General features: G+C 42.9%; 1 protein-coding gene across 2 annotated transcripts in view; it reads right to left on the reverse strand.

Moving 5' to 3' along the window:
- Positions 1-256: 256 nt before the first annotated feature.
- The window catches only part of IFI35 (interferon induced protein 35), a 93,965-nt gene continuing 79,882 nt past the window's right edge, over positions 257-14,339 (reverse strand). For both annotated transcript variants that reach the window (XM_040434673.1, XM_040434672.1), the window contains 6 exons: positions 12,489-12,596; positions 11,422-11,569; positions 9,071-9,186; positions 8,175-8,361; positions 1,916-2,025; positions 257-472 (listed from right to left, as the gene is read on the reverse strand). In XM_040434673.1, the coding sequence (XP_040290607.1) occupies positions 263-472; positions 1,916-2,025; positions 8,175-8,361; positions 9,071-9,186; positions 11,422-11,569; positions 12,489-12,596 (879 nt within the window). In that variant the 3' untranslated portion in view covers positions 257-262. The remainder of the gene's footprint in view (positions 473-1,915; positions 2,026-8,174; positions 8,362-9,070; positions 9,187-11,421; positions 11,570-12,488; positions 12,597-14,339) is intronic.

Below are 14,339 nucleotides of genomic sequence, written 5' to 3' on the forward strand. Positions count from 1 at the left end.
TAGAGCAGGAGGAGCTGAGCAGATTGATATATAGTTTTAACACCATGTTCAGCTTGATGGATTCCCTTTAATGGATTCACCACATTTTTATTTTAAACCGCCCCCAAATCTTTACAACAATTAACCCCATGCAGAGACCGTTTGCATGATGCCCCAATATAAAAATCAATGTATCCCAGATCCCAAACAAAGTAAAGATGCATACTTTCTGATTTTCCAACATATTGAATTATTATTTTGATATATTTTTTTTTTTTGAAAATCACTCTATTTGTGAGAAGTCATCTTCATCATCTTCAAACAAAGCTACAGCGTTCTTCCCTTCTGGGCAGTAAAATAGTTCCAGCACCTCTCCTCCATCATTCTTGGTTTTTTGAAAGTGGAGCTCCAAAAGATCCCTCAGCGTTTCTTCATCCTTGATATCAGGAATCCCTGTTATTAATACTGTCCGGTTACACAGCAAATTCTTCATCTGCACATGAAAAAGCAAAAGATAGGTTACTATAGACCCTAGGTTCTCCCATAGGGGGGGTAGCGCTATCCTCATGCTGAGCACTTAATAGTGTATGTTGTAGGAAGGCACAAGGGTCCGTCGTTGATGGAAGGAATGTGTCACTGAGGTTCCTGGCCTCGGTGAAGTAAGAGCCGGTATTTTCAAGTGTTAGCGGGAGCTAGTACTGGTTGACACGTTGCTATTTTAGTATGGCTGTAAGCTGATCCGGGCCAGCTCTTACTCGGAGTAGCCAAAGTGCTGGGTGGGTGGCTTCTCCCCACGCTCCAGGCCGGGTCTTTACTGGCCTATATCAAACCCAGCCAGCAGTCTCAGCTGGGTGTGTATTACTCCTCTGTGACAGTGGAGCGCTGTCAGTCCGTGTGTCTTTTGAGATCTGAAAACTTGTTCCGTGCTGGGAGCCGCATGCTGAGAAACAGGCCCCTAAAGCCTGCTGTGTACCACAGGTGGAGAAACTGCAAACCAGGTGAAGGTTTTTGTTCTGTGGACTTTTCATGTCACTCCTTATGTGTGACTAAAACACTGAACTGCTTAAGTTAAAGACTTTGTGTTTGCCTCTATACTGCGTCCGCTAGCCTGTTTACCAGAGCAAATCCCCACAATGGTCATACGGGTCCTGCTAGCTAATATTCTACAAAATGGCTTTGCTACATATCAATTTTATTTCTTTTACTGACTGTGTAGCGCATGGACATGTAGGGTCTATTACATGCTGGATACTCCTGAAAATAAGTGCTGCCCACTCATCGATCCTACTCCATAAAAACTATGTGCACATTTAGCGTTAGGAGACAGGCGAGTCTAATGGGTCATTTGTGGCATGTAAGGCTACTTTCACACTTGCGTTCAGAGCGGATCCGTCTGCTGTCTGCACAGACGGATCCACTCCTATAATGCAGACGTTTGGATCCATTCAGAACGGATCCGTCTGCATTATAGTTTAGAAAAAATTCTAAGTCTGAAAGTAGTTCAGACGGATCCGTCCAGATTTTACATTGAAAGTCAATGGGGGACAGATCCGTTTGAAAATTGAGCCATATTGTGTCAACTTCACACGGATCCGTCCCCATTGACTTACATTGTAAGTCTGGACGGATCAGTTTGCCTCCGCACGGCCAGGCGGACACCAGAACGCTGCAAGCAGCATTCGGGTGTCCGCTTGCTGAGCGGAGCGGAGGCTGAACGCTGCCAGACTGATGCATTCTGAGCGGATCCGCATTCACTCAGAATGCATTGGGGCAGTACGGATGCGTTCGGGCCGCTTGTGAGACCCTTCAAACGGAGCTCACAAACGGAGCCCCGAACGCTAGTGTGAAAGTAGCCTCATTCTTTCGACCTATGATCTGGAATAGAGAACTAGATACAACAATCATTTCTGAAGTGTATGGATCCTCATCAGCTTACCACATATCTTGTCATGTCGCCATCTAAAGATGGAGATACAAAGACTTGGTGAGTTTCTTCTTCCCCAAATGGCACATCAAACTTCTTTTTTTCCACCAACTGTGGAGCAACTGTAATGTAGACAAGATCCCATTGACCAGAACATACAGACAAGACAGATTTGGACAGTATTATGCTATAAATGTGGAGACTCTTGTCGCAATCTGACCTACAGCAACGGATTCTAGTCCTAATGGTTAGAATTACTGGATTCACCAGATCCAAACAGTGATATTTTTCCAGGCTGATCATCATCCGCTCTAAAATGCTAGCAAGCACATGGTGATCAGGGGAGGCCGCGCTCCCATTACCTAAATATCTGTGTAAGTAAATGAAGAACTCGGACCAAGATTAATCTACTGGATGACTTGGAGTTAATGAGCCAAGCCCACTGTTATTAAGGGGACAATTGACAACTTACATAACCCCAAAAAGGAGGACCCACACCCCCCATGAAACTACAATACACATCATCATACAGAACACCATTATATAATATTCATCATCATACAGAACACTCACATACTATCCATCATCATATAGAACGCTCACATACTATCCATCATACAGAACACTCACATACTATCCATCATCATATAGAACGCTCACATACTATCCATCATACAGAACACTCACATACTATCCATCATCATACAGAACACTCACATAATATCCATCATCATATAGAACACTCACATACTATCCATCATCATACAGAACACTCACATACTATCCATCATCATACAGAACACTCACATACTATCCATCATACAGAACACCCTTATATAATATCCATCATCATACAGAACACACATAATATCCATCATCATACAGAACGCTCACATACTATCCATCATCATACAGAACGCTCACATACTATCCATCATCATACAGAACGCTCACATACTATCCATCATCATACAGAACACTCACATAATATCCATCATCATACAGAACACTCACATACTATCCATCATCATACAGAACACTCACATAATATCCATCATCATATAGAACACTCACATACTATCCATCATCATACAGAACACTCACATACTATCCATCATCATACAGAACACTCACATACTATCCATCATCATACAGAACACCCACATACTATCCATCATCATACAGAACACCATTATATAATATCCATCATCATACAGAACACCATTATATAATATCCATCATCATACAGAACACACATAATATCCATCATCATACAGAACACTCACATACTATCCATCATCATACAGAACACTCACATACTATCCATCATCATACAGAACGCTCACATACTATCCATCATCATATAGAACACTCATACTATCCATCATCATACAGAACACTCACATACTATCCATCATCATACAGAACACTCACATACTATCCATCATCATACAGAACACTCACATACTATCCATCATCATACAGAACACTCACATACTATCCATCATCATATAGAACACTCACATACTATCCATCATCATACAGTACACTCACATACTATCCATCATCATATAGAACACTCACATACTATCCATCATCATACAGAACACCATTATATAATATCCATCATCATACAGAACACACATACTATCCATCATCATATAGAACACTCACATACTATTCATCATCATACAGAACACCATTGTATAATATCCATCATCATACAGAACACCATTATATAATATCCATCATCATACAGAACACTTACATACTATCCATCATCATATAGAACACTCACATACTATCCATCATCATATAGAACACTCACATACTATCCATCATCATACAGAACACTCACATACTATCCATCATCATACAGAACACTCACATACTATCCATCATCATACAGAACACTCACATACTATCCATCATCATATAGAACACTCACATACTATCCATCATCATACAGTACACTCACATACTATCCATCATCATATAGAACACTCACATACTATCCATCATCATATAGAACACTCACATACTATCCATCATCATACAGAACACCATTATATAATATCCATCATCATACAGAACACACATACTATCCATCATCATATAGAACACTCACATACTATCCATCATCATACAGAACACCATTATATAATATCCATCATCATACAGAACACCATTATATAATATCCATCATCATACAGAACACACATAATATCCATCATCATATAGAACACTCACATACTATCCATCATCATACAGAACACCCTTATATAATATCCATCAGCACAGCTGTATTTGTCCAGCCAATTCTTGGCATATTTGCCGGGTTGCGGACGGATCTCTGCCGGTCCCCATTATAGTCATTGGGATCGGCGGACATTCAGGCAGTGTCCTTTAAAGCCGGATCCAAAGACCGCTAGTGTAAAATTTGCATTAAAGACTCACTGTACTTCAACACAATTTCATTTAATTTAACAGAGAATGGTTTAAGTAGCACATTCCTAAATCACTTCATATCTTTAATAATAAATAATAATTTATAAAAATCTGCCTGTATCCACCTAGAAAAAAAGCTATAAAGTCATGGCCACTAGGGGTCTCACTTCCACCTAATTTGCCGTCCACTGCATGTTGTCAGGCAAGATCTGTCCCAGGTAACAGACACAGAAGATGCTCACAGGAAATGGGGGAGTGTCAGAGCTAGCTGAGATCCGGAGCATGGTAAATAAAAACTGCACTGTGCGATTTCCCCTCCTTATCTGTTCTATGAGCTCCAGGGCTGAAAATAAACACAGTGGGAACGGAAAGGATGTCACAGCAGTACAGTGCTGGTAGATTTTGTAACGCTCCAACGGGCGTGGACCCGCTGTGCCACTTACTGGTTTGGCTTTGGGCCAAACTTGGGAGCGGAATCTAGATGTTCCCCTGGTTTTCACCCTTTATCCCGCTCCAAGATGCGGAAGCTGGTCTTAGCTGCAGGGGAGACACCAGGTCGCTACCGCAAGAGTGGTCCCGGTTAAGTGGCAGCTGGCCGAGCAGACCGGAGCGCCCCAGTGCAAGCACTGGGGATACAGGCAGGTGGAGCGAGATGACACTGGACGGAAGGAGTGCAGCAGCAGAGTCAGATGAAGCAGAGCTGAGTTAGTGATTTAGCAGAGCTGGAGCTGTTAGAACAGCAGAGCTGAATAGCTCAGGTGCAGCAGGTGTAACAAGCTGAACAGCAGACAGAGGCGTGGTCGACAATCCGAATCATACACTTGAGAGCAGCGAGGTACAGGAGGATCAGGCAGAGACGAGGTCAGGATACAGGCTAAGGTCGGAAGCAGGATAACAACACAGGAACCTTCGCTGTAGAAAACTACAATATAGCTCAGGCATCACAGGAAGGGGGAAGCACCCTTATAAAAGTGGTGCCTGGCCGGGATTGGAGAGAAGGCGGAATCAGGGGATCAGGGGCGTGCACGAACCCTTAAAGAAACAGGACACGTGCGGCTCCTACAAGGTGCAACTGAAGCTGTCGCCACCCGCGACAGTGCAGGAAAGCGGGTCCGGAGCCTGCAGCAGAGAAGAGGAGCCTTGTGTGCAGATTTCACAGGAGGAAGATGACTCCTGCTTCTGAGTGAAATGCATTTAGCTCTGCAGCTGAAAGGGAACAATATAGCTGAAGGAAACATTAAGGAAGCCCAAAAAAGACTTGCTCCTTCACAGTTATGTATGTACTGTCGTGGCCAAAAGTTTTGAGAATGACACAAATATTAGTTTTCACAAAGTTTGCTGCTAAACTGCTTTTAGATCTTTGTTTCAGTTGTTTCTGTGATGTAGTGAAATATAATTACACGCACTTCATACGTTTCAAAGGCTTTTATCGACAATTACATGATATTTATGCAAAGAGTCAGTATTTGCAGTGTTGGCCCTTCTTTTTCAGGACCTCTGCAATTCGACTGGGCATGCTCTCAATCAACTTCTGGGCCAATTCCTGACTGATAGCAACCCATTCTTTCATAATCACTTCTTGGAGTTTGTCAGAATTAGTGGGTTTTTGTTTGTCCACCCGCCTCTTGAGGATTGACCACAAGTTCTCAATGGGATTAAGATCTGGGGAGTTTCCAGGCCATGGACCCAAAATGTCAACGTTTTGGTCCCCGAGCCACTTCGTTATCACTTTTGCCTTATGGCACGGTGCTCCATCGTGCTGGAAAATGCATTGTTCTTCACCAAACTGTTGTTGGATTGTTGGAAGAAGTTGCTGTTGGAGGGTGTTTTGGTACAATTCTTTATTCATGGCTGTGTTTTTGGGCAAAATTGTGAGTGAGCCCACTCCCTTGGATGAGAAGCAACCCCACACATGAATGGTCTCAGGATGCTTTACTGTTGGCATGACACAGGACTGATGGTAGCGCTCACCTTTTCTTCTCCGGACAAGCCTTTTTCCAGATGCCCCAAACAATCGGAAAGAGGCTTCATCGGAGAATATGACTTTGCCCCAGTCCTCAGCAGTCCATTCACCATACTTTCTGCAGAAGATCAATCTGTCCCTGATGTTTTTTTTGGAGAGAAGTGGCTTCTTTGCTGCCCTTCTTGACACCAGGCCATCTTCCAAAAGTCTTTGCCTCACTGTGCGTGCAGATGCGCTCACACCTGCCTGCTGCCATTCCTGAGCAAGCTCTGCACTGGTGGCACTCCGATCCCGCAGCTGAATCCTCTTTAGGAGACGATCCTGGCGCTTGCTGGACTTTCTTGGACGCCCTGAAGCCTTCTTAACAAGAATTGAACCTCTTTCCTTGAAGTTCTTGATGATCCTATAAATTGTTGATTGAGGTGCAATCTTAGTAGCCACAATATCCTTGCCTGTGAAGCCATTTTTATGCAATGCAATGATGGCTGCACGAGTTTCTTTGCAGGTCACCATGGTTAACAATGGAAGAACAATGATTTCAAGCATCACCCTCCTTTTAACAGGTCAAGTCTGCCATTTTAACCCAATCAGCCTGACATAATGATCTCCAGCCTTGTGCTCGTCAACATTCTCACCTGAGTTAACAAGACGATTACTGAAATGATCTCAGCTTTTTTTTGGGATTAAGTTAATTTTCATGGCAAAGAAGGACTATGTAATTCATCTGATCACTCTTCATAACATTCTGGAGTATATGCACATTGCTATTATAAAAACTTAAGCAGCAACTTATCCAATTTCCAATATTTATGTAATTCTCAAAACTTTTGGCCACGACTGTACAAAGAAGAACAGCCACTATATAAACTTTTTTTGAAAACTCAGTTACGCTTTAAGACTTTTACCGCTCAGCAACTCCTTCTAGTACACAATAAGGATAGGTTCACATGCCAGAAATACATGGCTACTTTCACATTCGTGTTTTGTGTGGATCCGTCATGGACGGATCCGTTCAGATAGTACAACCGTCTGCATCCATTCAGAACGGATCCGTTTGTATTATCTTTAACATAGCCAAGACTGATCCGTCTTGAACACCATTGAAAGTGAAAGTCAATGGAAGACAGATCTGTTTTCTATTGTGCCAGATTGTGTCAGTGAAAACGGATCCGTCCCCATTGACTTACATTGTGTTTCAGGATGGATCCGTTTGGCTCAGTTTCATCAGACGGACACCAAAACGCTGCAAGCAGCGTTTTGGTGTCCATCTCCAAAGCGGAATGGAGACTAAACTGATGCATTCTGAGCAGATACTTTCCATTCAGAAAGCAAACTGATCCGTTTTGGACCGCTTGTGACAGCCCTGTACGGATCTCACAAACGGAAAGCCAAAACGCGAGTGTGAAAGTAGGCTGACCCTTGGAGCTCTGCTGCGGATTTGCATCTACAACTGCTGCAGGTCTGCATGTAGATTAGCCTCATTCAATGAGGTAAATCCGCATGCAGCTAACCCATGGCATTTTCTGCACATCACATCTATTTCAAGTCTTCGCAAATGGCATGGTTGCATAAGTGGCAAAGCAGCTTCCCATTAAAGACAAAGAGGGACAAATGTTGAAATATGCGCCAAACTCTGCCTGCAAATACCGCCACGTGAACATAATCCAGGGCATGCATCTCTCAACACCTACAGTGACTGAGTACAGCTGTGGAAATCTGATCTGATGGCCTCATCACATACACCTTCACCTACTAGGTGTCTACCGCAGCATTACAAGGACACGTACCTTTCACACACTGTAATATAGACACAACCATGCACAGGAGACCTGTTTTTACTGTATGACATATATTCTATACCTCCTTCATTTGCAAATGTCAGAATGACACTCCTGGAGTCATCGAGAAACTCCCTGCCGTCCACTTCTCCGCCACCATTTTTGGTCTTGGTAAAAAACAGCTCTATCTTGTCCAAAAGATTTTCTTTAGATTTGGAAGCTGGAAGATTGGACACTAGGATCTTCCCGGGGCTCCGGCTTATATCCATCTGTATGTTAGGAAACAAGACTTCAATTACTGCAGTGATCTCCACAATAATCGATAAGGGGCTGCCTGAAGAGATTAAGGTTCTAAAAAGATTATTGTTAAAGGGAATATGTCTCCGGTTGTATGCTCCTATCTAAGGGTCAAGTAAGTGGCCCAGGCTCTGTGTCCCAGTTTATGCTGATTCAGATGGGGCAGCATAACAACGATGACAGATACCTATTAAAAACCCTGCTGCTCCTCACTTAGAAGTGAGCATAAGAAAATCATGCCTGTTTTCTTTCAAAAAATAGCCCCACACCTGTCCAAAGGTAGTGTGTGGTATTGCATCTCTGTCAATGGAACTGAGCTGCAATACCAGACACGACACAATCCATGGATAGATTTGGCACCCTTTCTGGAAGAAAACAGCCATGTTTTTGTAATCCAGGACAAACCCTTTAAACTTTGCTTCTAAACCAGTCCCCAACCAATCACTGGAACTAAGGAGAACATGGACTCCAGTCTTATCTGCCAGGTTTTCTTGATAATTCTTCATGAGTTTGCACAATGTCTTGTAGATGGACACCAACACTCATTTCTAGGTTTAACGCTCCTTTCACCTGACTGACAGTACAGTAGACAGCTACTAAAATTCTCCCGTTTGGTCACTGATGTGCATTTCATAATCTATGTATTACTCCACCAGAACCGGACTCAAGAGAATTACTTACACTGATATCATCCAGGACCATAAGTTCTACAGGCTCAGCCTGCACTTTGATATAGAAGTCTTCAAATTCTTCAAATTCTACCTTTAGATGCTTCTTCTGAATTAATCTTGCAGCAACTACAAAGTAAATAGCTTTATTTAGCAGGAAAATGTTAAGACTGTACAGAATGGCAATCCTACCTCCTTTTCTGTCAAAAACAGAGCCTGGAGACTATAGGCCGATAAGTCTAACATCTGTTGTGGTTAAACTGAAGGCTTTATAAGAGATGCTATCCTGGAGTATCTGAGTGAAAATAGGGGTCTAACACTGAATTAGCACAGGTTTATGAGGGATCGGTCCTGTCAAACTAATTTAATCAGTTTCTATGAGAAGGTAAGTTCTAGAGTGAACCAGCTTGAGTCACTGGATATCATATATCTTAACTTCTCTAAAGCATTTGATGCAGTGCCACAAAAAAGGTTAGTATATAAAATGAGAATGCTCGGACTGGGGAAAAATGTGTTTATGTGGGAACCTGGCTCAGTGATAGAAAAGATCTTTTTATACCCAGGACTGTGACAAGGGCACATCCTCTGTGTCTGTAGGAAAGACTATTGAATTTTCTACCTGAGGGGGTGGTGATGGTGAATTCACTAAAAGAGTGTCACGGTGGGGAGTCAGGGAAAACCCCCCACTGCACAATATCTATATAGACCATGCCACAAGGCCTGGGAGCCAGGATAAAGGAGCAGGTCACCTCCTATGCCTCGCTAAATAAAATTCCTGACTGTATGAGCCAACCCTGATGGTGGGAGGCCTCATACCCGGAACCTAAAATCCTAATTCACCCTGATGGTATTGTCAGGAGAAATAGACAACCGGTTCCTCCAAGACACGGAAGAACCGGAGTCTCCCACAGGTCTAGCAACAAAGAAGGAGAAGAGAGCAAGCATAAATACATAACCGCAGGTAAGAGCCCAGCGCAAACGACACGCATTGCAACAACCACTACTTACCTGCCACAACGACTAGGTGGAACAACTACAGCTTGCTGACTTGTGGTTCACCCCTCCGGGAAACCATGGAGCCCACTTCCGCAGGCACAGACAGACAGGGAAAATGTCAAACAACCATGCTGGACTATAAACACCAAATGACATACAACAAACACCCTGTACATAAACCCACACCAAACATCATAAACAGGTGAGGCAGGGTAAGGGGACACGGGGAAACATCAGGCTGACATTGCCAAAGACCTTGATGTTCCACAAGGAGGCCCTCACGGACAAGTGACACATCCAGAGAGAAGCAAAGCTTCTACTCATACAAAGGCAGACATACCACTACCCTCTACTCACAACTCCAGTATAAGAAGAGCCATGAGGCCACACCCAGTTCCACCTTGCACACTCCTTTAACCCTAAACAAACCAAAATTGGAAGGAACACCAGCCTTAAAGGGGAAGTGTAAAATCATGCTAACAACATGCATGCACGGCAAAAGTGTCACGGTCCACTACCACCAGACCATGACAGCCGTGACAAAGAGTTCAAGAGGGGCCTGGATGTATTTCCAGAGTGTAATAATATTACAGGTTAGGCTACTTTCACATCTGCGGCATGGGATTTTGGCAGGCTGTTCCGGCACAACCAGAATGCCCACCATTACCTATAATGGGTTCCGGCAGAGATACGGCAAATATGCAAAAAATCGGTTGGACAAACACTGCTGAACGCTGTGGCTTGTGTCTGGTCAATTCCCGGCATTCTCTGCTGGAACAAGCAGCCGGATTGCAGTGCCGCAGATGTGAAAGTAGCCTTATAGATATTAGATTTCTGGAGACGGGCCGTTGATCCAGGGAGTTATTCTGATTGCCTGACTGGCGTCGGAAAGGAATCTTTCCCCCTAATATGAGGAAAACTGTCTTCCATCTCATGGTTTTTTTTTTTGCCTTCCTCTGAATCAACTTAAAGAATAACAGGCTGAACTGGATGGACAGAGGGCTTTTTTCAGCCTTACAAACTATGTTACTATGCTAATATGTTACCATTTACAACACATTTAAAAAAAAAAATTTCAGCCGAAGAGTACAAAAGTTGAAGTAATCAATATATATAATACATAGGTCTAAATAACATTAAGAGGCTGCTATTTATGCAGGAAACCGTTACCAGTCTACCGTGATATTGTCTTCTATACATGAATTGCAAATAGAGATAATTTTAAATTTCTGACGTGCCCATGAGATTCACAGCGTGCAGTGCGCTGGTTAACTACATGAAAAGCCTTAATGCGTATTCATACGCATCAGCCTTTTCCCAAGCGTACAGGCGTTATTACGACCTCTGGTACCGTTCATTGATCCTTACCAGACGGCTCTTCAAAGACGATAAGTGCTGTTCCTCCTTTAACAGGATATCTAATCTGATGTTTGACATTAATCGCACATCTGGAAAAAATGTTGTTGCTCACTTTCCCCTTGAAAACCATTTTCCCTTCCACTTCAGAAGAGCAAATCTGCAAAAAAAAATGAAAATGATGGTCATGGTTTCCATAATAATTTCAAAAAGTCAAGGATGGGTATTACCGTCTAAGCATTTAAAGGGGTTTTCCAGTCCTTTCCTCATGATACTAACCCCACACCCCCAAAGATCGTCTGTTCTGCTGTAGCTCTGGAGCTGGAAGTCAGTGCTGGAACTACTACTGTGTGTAGTGAATGAAGCCGGTTACTGAAGCCCTGCTTCCATTGACTTGATGGGGGCAGCACTACAGTAACCAGCTTTGGCCGATACACACAGTGGATGGAGCTGTAGTTTCAGTGCCAGAGATGATGCAGAACAGCGGATAGACGGGGTGTTGGACACCAGTCGATCAAACATCGATGGTCTATCCTGTGAATAAGCCACCAATATAAAGGAACCAGAAAACCTCTTGAAAAGGGTTATGTGACTTCCAAAAAAGAAACTAGCCAGCAAAGTCTATAAAATAGAAACAAACACTACTAAACTCTACAATCCTCCACCAAATCCAGCGCTGAAGTTCCAGTAGTTCCCCCAGACTTTGCACACAAGAGGCCAGCATGTGACCACTGCCACCAGCGAGTGACCTCAGTTGCCATGTGCCATATTACAGGCATCACTGCTCAGTGATGCTAGTATTACAGCATATGCCACTGAGACAATTGATTGGCTGCAGCGGTCACGTGTGGGCCGCTTGTAAACAAAGACAGGTTAGCAGGGTTTCTTTTTTTATAGAATTTGCCGTTTGTTTTTTACATCAATCAATATCAATGCATAATTGCAACCAACAGTTGATTGGTGGGGATCTGACACCGGGAAATCCCACAATAAGCAGTACAAAATTCACATAGTCTGGAGTCCTGCGGCTTCCCTTGTTGCAGTACCACACCCACATAATGGATGCTGAGGATACTCACGGCCTCCAGATTCTCGGTTTCATTTTCTAGATAGATAACCTTGTCCTTCACGCTTTGTTCCTCTGCCTTCAGTTGCTGGTTTTGCTCCCGCAGACTTCTAATTTTTTCCTGTCAGAGAATAAATACAGAGGTATAATGTGATCATAGAAGTACAGGCTATCTTTGTCTCTACCTTGTCCATTCATGATGGTTTTTAAGAAAAAAAAAAAAAAAAAAAAAAAAAAAAAAAAAACAATAAAAAGGGAATCTGTCATCAAAATAGGAACTATAATCTGAAGATAGAACCTTGCAAGAAGACCAAGAGGAAGAGCAAGGGAGCAGGAGGAGCTGAGCAGGAAAGCAGGAGGAGGAGCAAGAGAGCAGGAGGAGCTGAGCAGATTGATACATGGTAAATGATTCCACTAAACTTTTAACTTATTCATTAGCTCAGTAGCCAAGTGGGTGGTCCTATCAGTGATTGACCGTTATCTATGTATACACTCTTATACAGGGAAGACTGTCAATCAGTGGTAGGACCACACACTTGGGCAACTGAGCTCAGAAAGAGCAGAGATTTTAATTAGTATTGAGCGATGCGAGCTTCAGATGCTTCATCCAAAGTCGTTTTGTTCAAAACTTCGGAATAATACTGTATGTATAGTATTAGAACGTATAGGCTCCAATGAGCCGAAGTTAATTATTCTCAAAGTCGTGTGTGACTTCGCTGAATAACTTCAGTAGTTGATTTTTAAAGTCGAAACCGAACTTGGCTTTGGTTCCGACTGGTACCTATAATTTTAGTGACTAAATTACATGTTTTACTGAATCATTTCCACAAAACTATTTATCAATCTGCTCAGCTCCTCCTGCTCTATACTTCCTGCAGATTGCACTCCATTTTCATGGTGACAGGCTCCAGACAATCATGGACTTAAGAAACGTACAGTCGTGGCCAAAAGTTTTGAGAATTACATAAATATTGTAAATGAGAAAAGTTGCTGCTTAAGTTTTTATTATAGCAATTTGCATATACTCCAGAATGTTATGAAGAGGGATCAGATGAATTGCATAGTTCTTCTTTGCCATGAAAATTAACTTAATCCCAAAAAAAAACATTTCCACTGCATTTAATTGCTGTCATTAAAGGACCTGCTGAGATCATTTCAGTAATCGTCTTGTTAACTCAGGTGAGAATGTTGACGAGCACAAGGCTGGAGATCATTATGTCAGGCTGATTGTGTTAAAATGGCAGACTTGACATGTTAAAAGAAGGGTGATGCTTGAAATCATTGTTCTTCCATTGTTAACCATGGTGACCTGCAAAGAAACGCGTGCAGCCATCATTGCGTTGCATAAAAATGGCTTCACAGGCAAGGATATTGTGGCTACTAAGATTGCACCTCAATCAACAATTTATAGGATCATCAAGAACTTCAAGGAAAGAGTTTCAATTCTTGTTAAGAAGGCTTCAGGGCGTCCAAGAAAGTCCAGCAAGCGCCAGGATCGTCTCCTAAAGAGGATTCAGCTGCGGGATCGGAGTGCCACCAGTGCAGAGCTTGCTCAGGAATGGCAGCAGGCAGGTGTGAGCGCATCTGCACGCACAGTGAGGCGAAGACTTTTGGAAGATGGCCTGGTGTCAAGAAGGGCAGCAAACAAGCCACTTCTCTCCAAAAAAAACAACATCAGGGACAGATTGATCTTCTGCAGAAAATATGGTGAATGGACTGCTGAGGACTGGGGCAAAGTCATATTCTCCGATGAAGCCTCTTTCCGATTGTTTGGGGCATCAGGAAAAAGGCTTGTCCGGAGAAGAAAAGGTGAGCGCTACCATCAGTCCTGTGTCATGCCAACAGTAAAGCATCCTGAGACCAT

This window comes from Bufo bufo, chromosome 6, assembly GCF_905171765.1.
Source record: "Bufo bufo chromosome 6, aBufBuf1.1, whole genome shotgun sequence".
Taxonomy (NCBI): domain Eukaryota; kingdom Metazoa; phylum Chordata; class Amphibia; order Anura; family Bufonidae; genus Bufo; species Bufo bufo.